The sequence below is a fragment of the Glandiceps talaboti genome, chromosome 23 (assembly GCF_964340395.1).
Source record: "Glandiceps talaboti chromosome 23, keGlaTala1.1, whole genome shotgun sequence".
NCBI classification, from domain to species: Eukaryota; Metazoa; Hemichordata; class Enteropneusta; family Spengelidae; genus Glandiceps; species Glandiceps talaboti.
In genome coordinates, this window is record NC_135571.1 from 1,671,704 (window position 1) to 1,684,820 (window position 13,117).

The 13,117-nt window shown below is 36.6% G+C and overlaps 1 protein-coding gene across 3 annotated transcripts; it reads right to left on the reverse strand.

Annotated features, from left to right (window-relative positions):
• Window positions 1–5,503, reverse strand: LOC144452871 (uncharacterized). Of its 3 annotated transcripts, none has more exons than XM_078144066.1 (4): window positions 5,272–5,503; window positions 3,140–3,583; window positions 2,546–2,653; window positions 1–1,582 (listed from the first exon to the last, which is right to left on the reverse strand). In XM_078144066.1, the coding sequence occupies exons 1-4, from the start codon at window positions 5,327–5,329 to the stop codon at window positions 1,494–1,496; spliced, it is 699 nt and encodes a 232-aa protein (XP_078000192.1). In that variant the 5' UTR covers window positions 5,330–5,503; the 3' UTR covers window positions 1–1,493. The 3 variants fall into 3 exon arrangements, with proteins under 3 accessions (XP_078000192.1, XP_078000193.1, XP_078000191.1); XM_078144067.1 differs by having other exon boundaries at window positions 2,546–2,665; window positions 3,293–3,583; window positions 5,272–5,500; XM_078144065.1 differs by having other exon boundaries at window positions 2,546–2,665; window positions 5,272–5,499.
• Window positions 5,504–13,117: the final 7,614 nt, after the last annotated feature.

Genomic DNA, 13,117 nt, shown 5'->3' on the forward strand with positions numbered 1-13,117 from the left:
CTATATTTAAAAAAAAACTTGAACAACAAAAACAATTTCTGTAGAATGTGCCTCTGGGACGATTTTCTTTGGAAATCAAAGTTCTTACAATTCAAACTTTGCTGTTTGGAAGCTCACTTCTGGTCTTTTTTGGAATATTAAAAAGAAATTTAGGGTGTGCACCGTCTTATTTCAAGTTGACAGTAAACCGACAATCTATATTTTCACATAGAGTTAATAAGTCGTTTTTGACGGCCATATTGGACTTAACCATGTCGACATTTTGAGCTGCATTTCAAAAAATATGTACGGTGACCGATGATAATTTTTTCCTTTATTTGAAATGAGAATGAGCTGAAGTTTTCTTGAACAAATGACAACAAACGTTTGAACAGTTTATATCCGATGACGTTTCACTTTAAATGAATATTGAAGGCACTGTAACTGTGCACATATGAGGTTTACAACACTTTCAAAAGGCAACTTAGTAACCCGGATGTTACAAAACTTGAAAGTGACTTATCATAGAAATTTTTTTTTAAAAATGTGCTTGTGCGTGAACTGTATCCTTGCCAATCACAACGACTCCATTATATTTTTTATAGTACTAATTAGTACTACATAATGGCTCCCTAGGTTGGTAATTATTTTAAGTACATGTAGATAAAGTTGTAAACACATTTTGAAGGTATCTAACTACTACAAACAATAACAAAAACAACAACAAAATTTCAAGAATAGAGAGCGTACATCGCTCAATGTGGCCCCAAAAGACTGTTTTAACACACCTTTGAAAGGTAATGACATTAATCTCATGGAATGGAATATTTTATTTACAATTCATGAGAAGACATTGAAACTGTACAGTACCAGTGACAAGCATCTCAGGTTCAGACTTTTGTTCGTTTCTGTTTTTTCTGTTTTTGTCTTTTGGTCTCTTTTTCTTATAAATTTATCAAGTCACGATTAATGCTGGTAAATATTTGAAAGTGAATATTTTAGTAAAAAAACATATTTACAGGTTTTTAGACAAAATAAGGTTCATATAAATATAAATAAGTTTGCTGTGTATAAAAAATAAATACGAGTAAACAATAAGATTGCATAATAAATAATTTAAGTTACCGAAGAATGCCGTATACAAGTAGTATTGCGTCCCCAAACTTGAATTATTGCACTGTCCTGGGACTTGGGTGGGACTGGGAATTGTTTTAAGTTTGTAACTTTAAGGGGTTTGTTGAGTACTATAACCAACCCATTTAGATATAGTTTACTTTCTTGGACCTAGTGGCACGCTCTTTGAGGGTAAGACACTCTCGGCGAAAGTAGTACATCACGCGGTTTTTTGTTTTTGTTTTGTTTTTGTTTTGCACATTTTACATATGAGTTAATGTCAACCGACATCCATTCAGGCTCTTAAACCTTTCTTGAGTTTCATAGGCATGACGTTAAACGACGACGCTGCCGAGGATCATGCCGAGGATCATCTTGCCCTACGTCATGAATCACGTGACTCAACCTAGCAATCGTACGGCACTAAATAACAGGCATACAGCCAATATCTGGACACTTGAACTTTGATGTGTGCCATCATTATGGCCTCCTGGAAATTAAAGAAAAATGACATAAATGTACATATACTTGTAACATCGAGTGTGAAATAGCGTATCATTCTGATTGACATTGTAAGGCCTTAAAATCGTTTGGTTCCAGTTACCCAACCTCACCTAGTTTTCACTGCCGACCCTAAACATATTTTTACATATTCAAGAAAAAAACTTAAACAAGATCGCGAAAATTGTGAAGTCCAGCGAGAAATATTGGATGCGGAAACTAACATCAACTTAAAAAAAATATATGTTCTTCCAATCTGTAATGGCTGTACATCTGATTAGAAGAAACCAATAACACAGAGACCATATGGAAAACAACAGGAAACAGAACTACCTGAACTAGACACTCACACATGAAAACAATTTTACAAAATCTACTACGCCATCTAATCTAAAATTGAGCGTAATCGGAACCAGCCAATTTTTATTCGGCCTACAACATCATGACTATGTTGTGAGCAAAATGTTATTTGGAACAAACATCAAAACTTTTAATTAAAGTTTAGTGCTAACTGTTACAGATTATCAAAAATATATTCAAAGACCTTATATGGGCATAACCATGAGTGTTTTGTGTTTCTAAGTTTTTTTTTCAAAATAGAAAACAAGTCTGGATCTAACCCCCACATTTAGATAATTGGCTATTAACACATATCACTGTGTTTTTATAAGATAGATAAAACGGGGCACTGTCAGTTATGCATAATATCTTTCCTTGCTTATATGGATTTGTCTCAGGCCCAATTCGTGTTTTTCGAGTTGAAAGTTTTTGAATGACTGTCTGTAAAGTGCAATTTGAATTTGGTCGTAGATGGCGCACTACAGTTACCGTCTTACCAATCCATGTCACCAATCCCAACTCGTCACGGTATATAGTTAAAGCCTGGTGCGCTGTTGCCTGTAACCTCTCCACACCGCGATAAATAATAATTATTCTCTAAAAAGCGCCCTACCTTTGGTTGACTGAGTACTGGTGTCATCTCCCAGATTGACCGTTGGTGGCAATGTGCTTGGTGCTGTTGGTGGTGGTGGCGCTGTTGGTGATGTTGTAAACCTTCCAGCTGTCGATTTTTCTGTTGATAAACAGAAAAACATAAATAAAAGTGTTTAACAACCGACAGTATACATGCCAGTCTATCTGTATGTATGTATGCATGTATGTATGTATGTATGTATGTATGTATGTATGTATGTATGTATGTATGTATGTATGTGTGTATGTATGTATGTATGTATGTATGTATGTATGTATGTATGTATGTATGTATGTATGTATGTATGTATGTATGTGTGTATGCATGCATGCATGCATGTATGTATGTATGTATGTATGTATGTATGTATGTATGTATGTATGTATGTATGTATGTATGTATGCATGCAATGTGTGTATGTGTGTGTAATGTGTGTGTAATATGTGTGTGTGTTGTTGTTATTGTTGTTGTTGTTGTTGTTGTTGTTGTTGTTGTTTTAGTTGCTACGTAAGAAAATGCAAGTCTACCGAATAACACAAAACAAAACTAAACAAAATAAACAACAATATTTACCATCGTTGCCAGTCACTGACACAAAGTTCAAAGTCTGCAAGTCGGCTACAATCTGGTTTAATGTTGTGTCCAAAACTAACACTTCAAATTTGTAAGCAGAATTGTCGCTAAGTTGACAGTTTTCGATGACAAACGCAACGGAAACAAACTCACTGTCCTCAGTCTGGTAGATATTCAGCTTGTGTTTTCCAACAACCTCGACAGCGCCACCAAGCGACCGGATCACTACATATTGCCGCTCGGAATTTCCACCACGGTTTTCAACACGAAAGACAGTTATGTGTATCGACGTTGAGGTCGTTACGGGCGAAGGCAACGACAATGAGAGTGGAAGAAATAAATTATCTCCCTCAACAACTGGAAACAGTTTATTGTCGGGAACGAGGCTGGCTCCTTGATATCTTTCTTGTTGACAGTGAACGCAGGCAGCGATGAATATTAAAACTGTAACAAAAGTAGAAAGATCGATATCAGTAAATCTCGATTCCGTGAAAACTTTTTAAAAATTTAAATCGTTGTCAGGAATATGACATGTTTGTACTCTTCTCTACAGGATCACTTTACAACTGATCATTGTTTGAACTATTTAACCGTGTTTACTTCAATCAATTTGTCACCCTAAAAACAAATACTTGTGAAATTGTGGCAGGATTTGATAGCATTACCTATACCTGAATGTACTAAAGAAGATGTTAAAATATACAATATTAGCAGAAATACAAAGCTCAGACAGTTGTACCACAAACAGGTATATCATTGTCGTAAACCACAGCCTCTTTTAAAAATAACAATAAAATCGCGAAAATCGTGAAGTCTCGCAAGAAATAGTGGGTGCGGAAACTGACATCAACTTCAAAAGACAATATAAAACTATTCTTCCAATCTGTAATGGCTGTACATCTGATAGGAAGAAATAAACAACACAGAGACCATTTGGAAAACAATGGAAAACCTGAACAAGACACTCGCACATAGAACTAAAATAATATAATAAAATAAAAAATCTACCTATTTTAAAATTGAAAGTAATCAGAACCACACAATTTTTTTACGCCTAAGAAGCTTTTTATTGCTTTTTGTCAATATTATTTCAGTTTGAAGACCAATTTTGATAGCAAGCAAAAACTCTAACACTTAAATGTTATTAAGACGTGTACCCTTTACGCATATACGTCATAAGTAAAGAAATATATGCATGGGGTGAGGGGGTAGGGGGTCATATGGACAATGTGGTCTTTACTACATGGGGTCACGTTGACCTTGTCATAGGAGCTGGGGGCGACAGTTTGAGGAAACCTATCTTCAAACCCCAAAATACCTAACCCCCTTAAGCCATTAAAAGACCGCCTTAAATGCTTCGAGTTGGATCAACAGTAAGTTTGGTTTTTACCCTACAAGTCAGTGCTCATTAAGTACGATGATCAAGATACATTGTGAAACATTGAGACGTCACGGTTGCTCCCTGTACATAAAGAACACTGTGCGCATGTGCTACAGTAACCGCAGATACATGACGTCATTATGACCACATGATCGTGAGTCATTGGGGACATGGGGAATTCCTATGTCTTGCATTTACGCAATCACATGAAAACAAGTGCAGTGCGTTGCGCATATCGTTAGAATATGTGCCCTGCCACAGAAATAAACCGTACATAGATTGTGATTTCTTTTAAACTCCAACATTAAAGACACATACATGGCGTCACGGAAGCGTCACGGAGTTTTGCGGCTGTCTACGGCTGTTCGTGCACAAGATGAATAAATATAACTCGTACTTATACAAGTAGGTCATCGGCCTTGAGTTCAACTCACCATTGTGTGGGTTGTAAACATTAGACTACTCGTAATCGAAATATCTATCAGCGGTTAAAATTTCGATGAATCATGAACAATGTTCGTAGTTTGACCACTGGCGTTAGAAGTAAATCTTCAAATGTTATGTTTGAATCAACGTTGACTAATATATTAAATCTTACGTTGACTTCTTGTGTAGAATGAGCGAGACCGGTAGAGTGTCAATATAAAAACTGCGTAATCAGCACATCGTGCACACAGAACTTACTGTCCCAGTGTTAAGTCGTCGCTGACGAAAGAAAGTTATAAGAGTTAAGACAATGAGTGGCACTTACCATATGTAATTGTCGACACAATCGATGGGAAACGTCGTACGAGATTGTTTAAAGGCATCACCGAAGACGTTGAATTTTGTAAGAAAAATCGTAATTTGTGGTAAGTTTGAGACGCTCTCTGTTTTATCTCAGACCACGAACGAATTTTTCTAGTGGTTTGAGATTGAGGCTTTATGTAGACCTATCAATGTACGTCATTGTTTATGTTTATGTTCGGGTATATGGGTTTTCCCAACCACACGTTGAAAGCAAAACCTAAATATAAAATATAGGGGACTGACATTTATGTGAGCACGCTACCCACGTCATGATAATACTGTGGCTGCCATCTCAGACTACTGGTATTAGTGTTAAGGATGCAGCCAGTTAAACATTGATGGGGTGGGGTGTTAGTTGCATTGATTGTGGAGTAGTACCTTGCCGCTTTCGACCCGGAAATAGCCGACCTATAGACGTGAACGACTATCGCTACTACACTATTCCGTTATTCTAAGGACAGTGAAATTCAAAATCAAAATGTCAAATGCAACATTGTAATGATAATACGTCTGGTAAGAAATGCTATGCTTAAATATTTAAGTTTACAATGTCTAAAATCTCGGACAATCATAATTACTTTAATTCCAAAAAAGTCAATATATCTCACGTGAAGGTTGGGAGTCAGGTTTTTTAAATTTGCGACGTGGGGATGTTCATCCAACATAACTTTGAAATGGACGGGCGAGTACACCGGGATATTTAAAATTCATGGAAAAAAACTACCGCCACTCGCTCTCTCCGCACAGCAGATACTGGCCAGTCCCTTGAGGTACGCCATCACTTGTCGTCTTGGCATCACGCACCTATCACGCAAACTTACAACCAATCAAATTGCACCAAAATATTCGGTCGACGTCGTAGATGAGTAAGTCCTTGAAATGAAGGCAAGTAGCTACTGCGTCACATGGAACATTCCGTGGAATTAAAGCTAACAAAACTCCCTACACATCACAGACTAAAAAGAACGTTAACTCACAATTAAGATAAAATTAACCCCTTTGAATTGAATGTGTCTGCGTGAGTCTTTTTTTTCCCCGGGCGAATGCCTTACTAACGTTAGGCATTCGCCCGGGAAAAAAACTCACGTAAAAGACGCAATAACGATGGAATAAAGGTAAATACAGGAAAACCAGCCTATCTAACATCAGATTGGCTTAGCCCTTGCCAACTATCCCACAATACACCACGGTTTACTTCGATCAAACATGGCGGCGCCCATCAGTTCCTACGGTACACTGATCGATCTAGATGTTGCGTACGATGTTTGGCATAACAGTAAAGCTGTTGGCTACTCAGAAGTTCCAAGCAGTGTGTTTGCTTTACATGTGCTAAAAATTCACAGACAGTATTGTCAGAAATGTTTCCCAAGTGATTGTCAACAACAAGATGGTGACCGACGTCACCGTCATGGTGGACCATTGGTTGGTGGTGTGAGCCAGCGACAAGTCAAAATGGAGACATCGACAGAGTGTGACACCCTGGGTGATGATATATCACAGTCAACGTCTATTACGATAAAGTAAGTCAGTTTAATTGATGGTCTGCATTTTGCATTTTGTTCATTTATTTCACGAAAAACTGCAGCTCGTGTTCATAGACGCATGCGCATTACTTCGTCGTCCCAATCATTTCGTCAACTAGTCTCTATTTCAACTAGACCCAACTTTCAAAGGCTCATATTTTAACAATTACTTGACATAAATAACACACTACATTGTAAGATGATTATTACTACTCCGATATCGCTTTCACTACATGAGAAACTTTCTGGCCGTGGACATCGCAGAGGAATCGCCTACATTCTGTAAATGACAGGGCCGAACCTAAATTACCACCCTAGTCTAGTTCCTATACAGTATCGTTACGATTTATACCTTCACTCACAGTCTAGTCAAAGTCGTTACTCTAGAAGTCCTGAGATGCATGAGATGCAATTTAAAATTCATCCACAGCCACCAACACAGTCATTAACATCATGTCTTTGTTAATCAATCACAAAATTCTTTTTAAAGCAATACACAGTCCCCCATAAAGTTAGTGTTTTATTTGGGGTAGTTATGTAATGTCCAAATATGGTATATCAGAATGCTACTTATACACTGTTTATGTCACTATAGCAGCAGGGTTCACTGATTAGATGAACAACTTTCTGTGCTGATTGAGGGACTTTGACCAGACTGTGGTTAGAAAGCATGGTTGGCATCCAGACTATTAGCACCCCAGGTGGCAATAAAGAGTCTGCTATTGCCACCCCCGGTGGTAATAGTGAAGTTGCTAATGCCACCCTGTTTAAAATCGGGATGTATTCTCATTTTCCTTTGATATGTTTTGCCATTTTTTGCTCCTTACCGCATGGAAGTGTTGCTCGATCTGTCTGGTGTGAATTACAGCCGAGTGAGTAGACGAAGTGTCGAGTACGAGTCAGTTTTACGCTGCATATGTTGTCGATGCCAGTCAGGTAATGGCAACATGAAGGCCTTTTGGTGATAAATATCTTGTAATAACCATGATTGGTTGAATGATTTAAAATAATAATAATAATCAGTAGATAATCAGATGTGCCAATTAACACCTAATTGTTCCTTTATTTCAAAAGATACTGCTATACAAAGATACAAGAACAGGTATGAGGGCGCCCCCTCATGGTGTGCTTTACAGACTAGGTGAAGGATAGCTCTGGATGTATATGCTTCTGGGTTTGATATGTCTTCTCCCCTCCTCTATGGAAGATGTTTCAAACCTCTTAGTGTATTTATCCAGAGTTAGGTGTAGGATAATCTGAGGAGACTCATAAGTCTAACTCTGTTGTATGGAGTCAGATACATATAGTATTGTTGTGTACATGTACTGTATAACTTGAAATTCAAACTGCAACTTTATGTGCACTGAAATTTGCACACGGCTATTTATGCAAAAATGATACTAAGCATAAAGTTAACAGTTACTTGCCCTATGTCGGACACGTCCAACAATCACTTTCTAGCCCATCATTAACATGTACACAGTAAAGGCACGTCCAATTTACACCTTCGTAATACAAAAGACTTAAGGTTAATTGATCAGTGTGTTTTTCTGAAATTGGAGATGAACTGATGATTGACACGTAGTATCTACAAGCTTTTTATACCAGTGGACGAATTCAAAATAATTGCATGTATTGCGTATCACCAGTCAATAAATTTACTACCAAAAGATTACTGTAATCATAAACTTGAAGTTACCTCTGATAAATTTGTATGGTCTAAACTAGATATAAATCATCAGAATAATGTGCTACGATGTTTTCAGTCTAGTTTTACACCATTACTGTCATTGACATGACAAAACGATGGTAAATGATCAAACAGACATACCGGTACAGTACTGGCAGCTCAGTACTACATGTACTTGTACGTGTATCTTAGTCTCTATACAGAGTCAAATGACACAAATTGATTTGATGCAACGTCACTATTGTATTTGAAAGTACTTGGACAAACAGTTGTTTTCTACATGTGGTAATTACATGTATGCATCACCTCCAATGCTTTCTTACAAAACAACTTTACTTGCATCTTCTTTCACCAAATATGCATCTTGTGAGAGACTTGTAGTGTCATTGACGACAGTAAAGCAACAATAGAAAGGGAGGAAGTTCTTAGCTTTTCTGACTTTACCATACGTAGTGTAAAGGTAGCCCATGTAATTATAGATATTCAGCAGTGATGTCGGCGCAAATGTATGTCACTTCAACATTACTAACCATAAAACTAACCATTGAATGAATCTAACTTGAATATCTCGAGAGTGCATAGGTTTCACCTCTCTTAACCTTTTACCCACGTGATTGTATTGTATGTCCGTTGTTGTTTTTGTTTATGCTGCGTGCTTGTCTATCCCGCAAAACCAAGACATATTTCATTGTATGTGCAGTAGCGTATATATATGATAAATTATTGATATTATTATTATTATAAATACTGTGTTCAAATTGTCATTAGCCCTTAGTGTGAGTCACAAATTCATGTAAACTACACTGTAGTTATTGACTCATGTCTGTTGTTACGCAAAAATAAGTATAGGTTGTAATATTGTGGTATACACATGTACAGTATACACAATCCTGAAAGTAGTCTCAGTTAGTGACCCAAGTTCTCTCAAATTCACAGTCAAAGCTTTCATTAGTCCAGTAGGACTCTTGACCAACATTAATAGTTTAACTAATAGCAGAAAATAATAGTGCCCATTGTGTATAATCTACATGTATGCAAATTAAGGTCTTTGTGGGTGAATAGTTCATACTCTGTGACATGGTGTTAGCCATCACAGAATTCTGTATGAAAACAGTGTCTTATTCAGAAGTGATATTTACTGACCCATCCATCTAACGATACATGTCAGTTATTTCTTTAACATTTCTACCTATGTTTTACCAATAGTTGTGTGGAATCCAAAATCACAGATGACCAGTATCAACAAGACTCAGAGGAAGTGACAACTGGACAGGATAGATATGTGAAATCAGAAACTGCAGATGAGCAGTATCAACAAGACTCAGAGGAAGTGACAACTGTACAGGATAGATATGTGAAATCAGAAATCACAGATGACCAGTATCAACAAGACACAGACGAGGTGACAACTAGACAGTATAAATTTGTGACATCAGAACCCATAAATGATCAGTATCAACAAGACTCAACTGGACAGAATAGATATGTGAAATCAGAAACCATAGATGACCAGTACGAACAAGACTCAGAGGAGGTGATGACAGGTCAAGAACTTGGAACCAACTTCTACTCAGCTGATAATCACCAATTATTAAGTACAGAAGGCAATCCTGAAACTGTACCAGACTGGGCAAGTGAATGTGGAACAAACAATCATGGCTCTCCTGGCAAAACTATAGATACCAGTTTTGCACAAAATACAATTACAGGTGATAATGTGATGAACTCCATAACAACAGAGACAGAAGAAAGTGATAATAATCAACCAACAAATAAACAATCTAAGTGCTTAGAAGATGAGGACAGGAATGAAGATAGGCCTTTTGTTACAGAAAGTCTCATCAGTAAACCGTTCACAACTCAAAGAATTAAAGTCACATTACATGGAGATACTGTTGAAAGGATAGATAGTTCACTTTCAGACATTAATGATAAAGGTAACATTTTGTGTAAAACTTCAGTAAACCCAAGCAACAAACATAGCAGTGTTGGAGATCACTGTATGACATTGAGAAGGAAAAGGTCATTTGGAGACACAGAGATTGGTAAAGGTTCTCGTACAAGTAGTGATTTGGAGAAAGACACAAATAAAAGACCATTTGTATGTAAGGAGTGTGGTAAAGGTTTTAATCAGAGTGGCGATTTAAAGACACATAGAAGAATTCATACAAATGAAAGACCATTTGTATGTAAGGAGTGTGGTAAAGGATTTAATAGGAGTGGCGATTTAAAGACACATAGAAGAATCCATACAAATGAAAAACCATATGTATGTAAGGAGTGTGGTAAAGGGTTTAATAGGAAAGGCAGTTTAAAGAGACATAGAAGAATCCATACAAATGAAAGACCATTTGTATGTAAAGAATGTAGTAAAAGGTTTAATAGGAGTGAGAACTTAATGATGCATAGAAGAATCCATACAAATGAAAGACCATTTGTATGTGGGGAGTGTGATAAAGGCTTTTATGGCAGTGGTGATTTAAAGAGACATAGAAGAATCCATACAAATGAAAGACCATATGTATGTAAGGAGTGTGGGAAAGGGTTTAATAGGAGTGGCAATTTAAAGACACATAAACGAATCCATACAAATGAAAGACCATATGTATGTAAGGAGTGTGGTAAAGGGTTTAGTAGGATTGACAATTTAAAGACACATAGAAGAATCCATACAAATGAAAGACCATATGTATGTAAGGAGTGTGGTAAAGGGTTTTATAGCAGTGGTGATTTAAAGATACATAGAAGAATCCATACAAATGAAAGACCATATGTATGTTCGGAATGTAGTAAAGGGTTCTCTCAAATTGGCACGCTAAAGACACATAGAAAGATACATGTATAAATGAAAGACCATTAGTGTGGCAAGAACTTTAAACACAATAGTACTCTGAAGGGTCACATGAGAATCCATACAAAGGAAAGACCATTTGTACATAAAGAAAGTGTTGGAAAGGGTTTCAAAAAGAAAATTTGCATTAAAATCCTCACAAATGAGAGAATGGTTATATGTAAAAAAAAATGTAGTAAAGGTTTAAGTACATGTATAGTGGTATTCTGATAGAATATAAAAAGAAGCTGAAAATATAGAATACATTCTATGTAGATACTAGATTGTTGCAAAAGGTTAAAACAAAGTGATTGCCCAAAGGCACTTATCAGAAATTATACTAAAGAAAAAGTTTCACCAAAGCAGCACACTGAAAATATCACCTATAATCCACAGAACATAATCAAATGGTCAGATGTTTGTGACAAGGTTTTCACGATAAAGAGAGCAACTTAACAAGACATGTGACAAGTTAGCCAAATAAATTTTAGATGACAAACATTGAATTTTATTTCCCATATTTCTCTGAAAGATTTTCTTTTACCATGGTAGTGATCTTCCTTACAATGATACATATTAAGTAAAACAACATTCTAATTTTTGGCAAACAATGTCAATAATAAGTAGTCTTTTTATCATATTGTATAGAATTTTCAAGATTTTGTATATTTTTAGTTCCCAAAAGCACTGCCCAGAGGGGACTTATATATTGGTTTCTGTTTGTCAGTCCATCTGTCCATGCATGTGTGCATTCACCCTCATATATCTCTGGCATCTCTAAAAATACCGCCAATGGCGTTGTAGCACAACTGTACAGTTTTTTAAAATGTTTATCCATATGGTAGTCCATGCTAACAAGAAGTGTTCATTTGCTGAATGACTATCCAGTTGCCTATCCAACCATGTTGCTATCTTTACGATATAAGCTATCATTTGGCTGTTGCTTTGGGCGTGCTCATGTTGGTGGATATATTTGCATACATTTTTAAATGTTTTTGTTCACTTGTGTATGAATTCCTGATATTATCTTTGCAATATATGTGATCATTTGGCTGTTGCTATGGGTGTGGTCTTGTTGCTAGGCATATTAACATACATTTTTTGAATGTTTATTCAATTGTCTATTAATCCCTGTTGTCATCTTTGCAATATACGTTATCATTTGGCTGTTGCTATGGGCGTGGTCTTGTTGCTAGGCACATTTGCATACATTTTTTGAATATTTATTCATTTGTCTACTAATCCCTGTTGTTATCTTTGTGAAATACACAACTGTTTGGCTGTTACTATGGGCGTGGTCATGGTTGCTAGGGTATTTGCATACATTTTTTGAATGTTTACTCATTTGCCTACCAGATGATGCTGTTATTTGACTAAAATATACAGCCATTTGGTTGTTGCTAAGGGTGTGGTCATGGTCGCTAGGGCCAATCTTCTCAATGTTTTGAAGAAACAATCTGCCAAGTAGTTTCTGAGTTTAAGTTTTTTGACCAAAAATCACATTTTTGGACCCAAATCACACACCTGTGATGCGATCATTTTCATTTGAACAATTTCCCAACTAGACACCCAAGGTAATGGACCCACCAAATATCATGGCAATCGGTTCAGCGGTTTTTGACTTTAAGTGGTTTACACACACACAGACAGACAGACAGACGCCGGGCGATCCCTATAGCACTACTGAACAAGTTCAGTTGTGCTAAAAAGTAATTAATAGTTGCATATTGATTACTGTAATTAGCATATTTTGGGTAATTTTGGG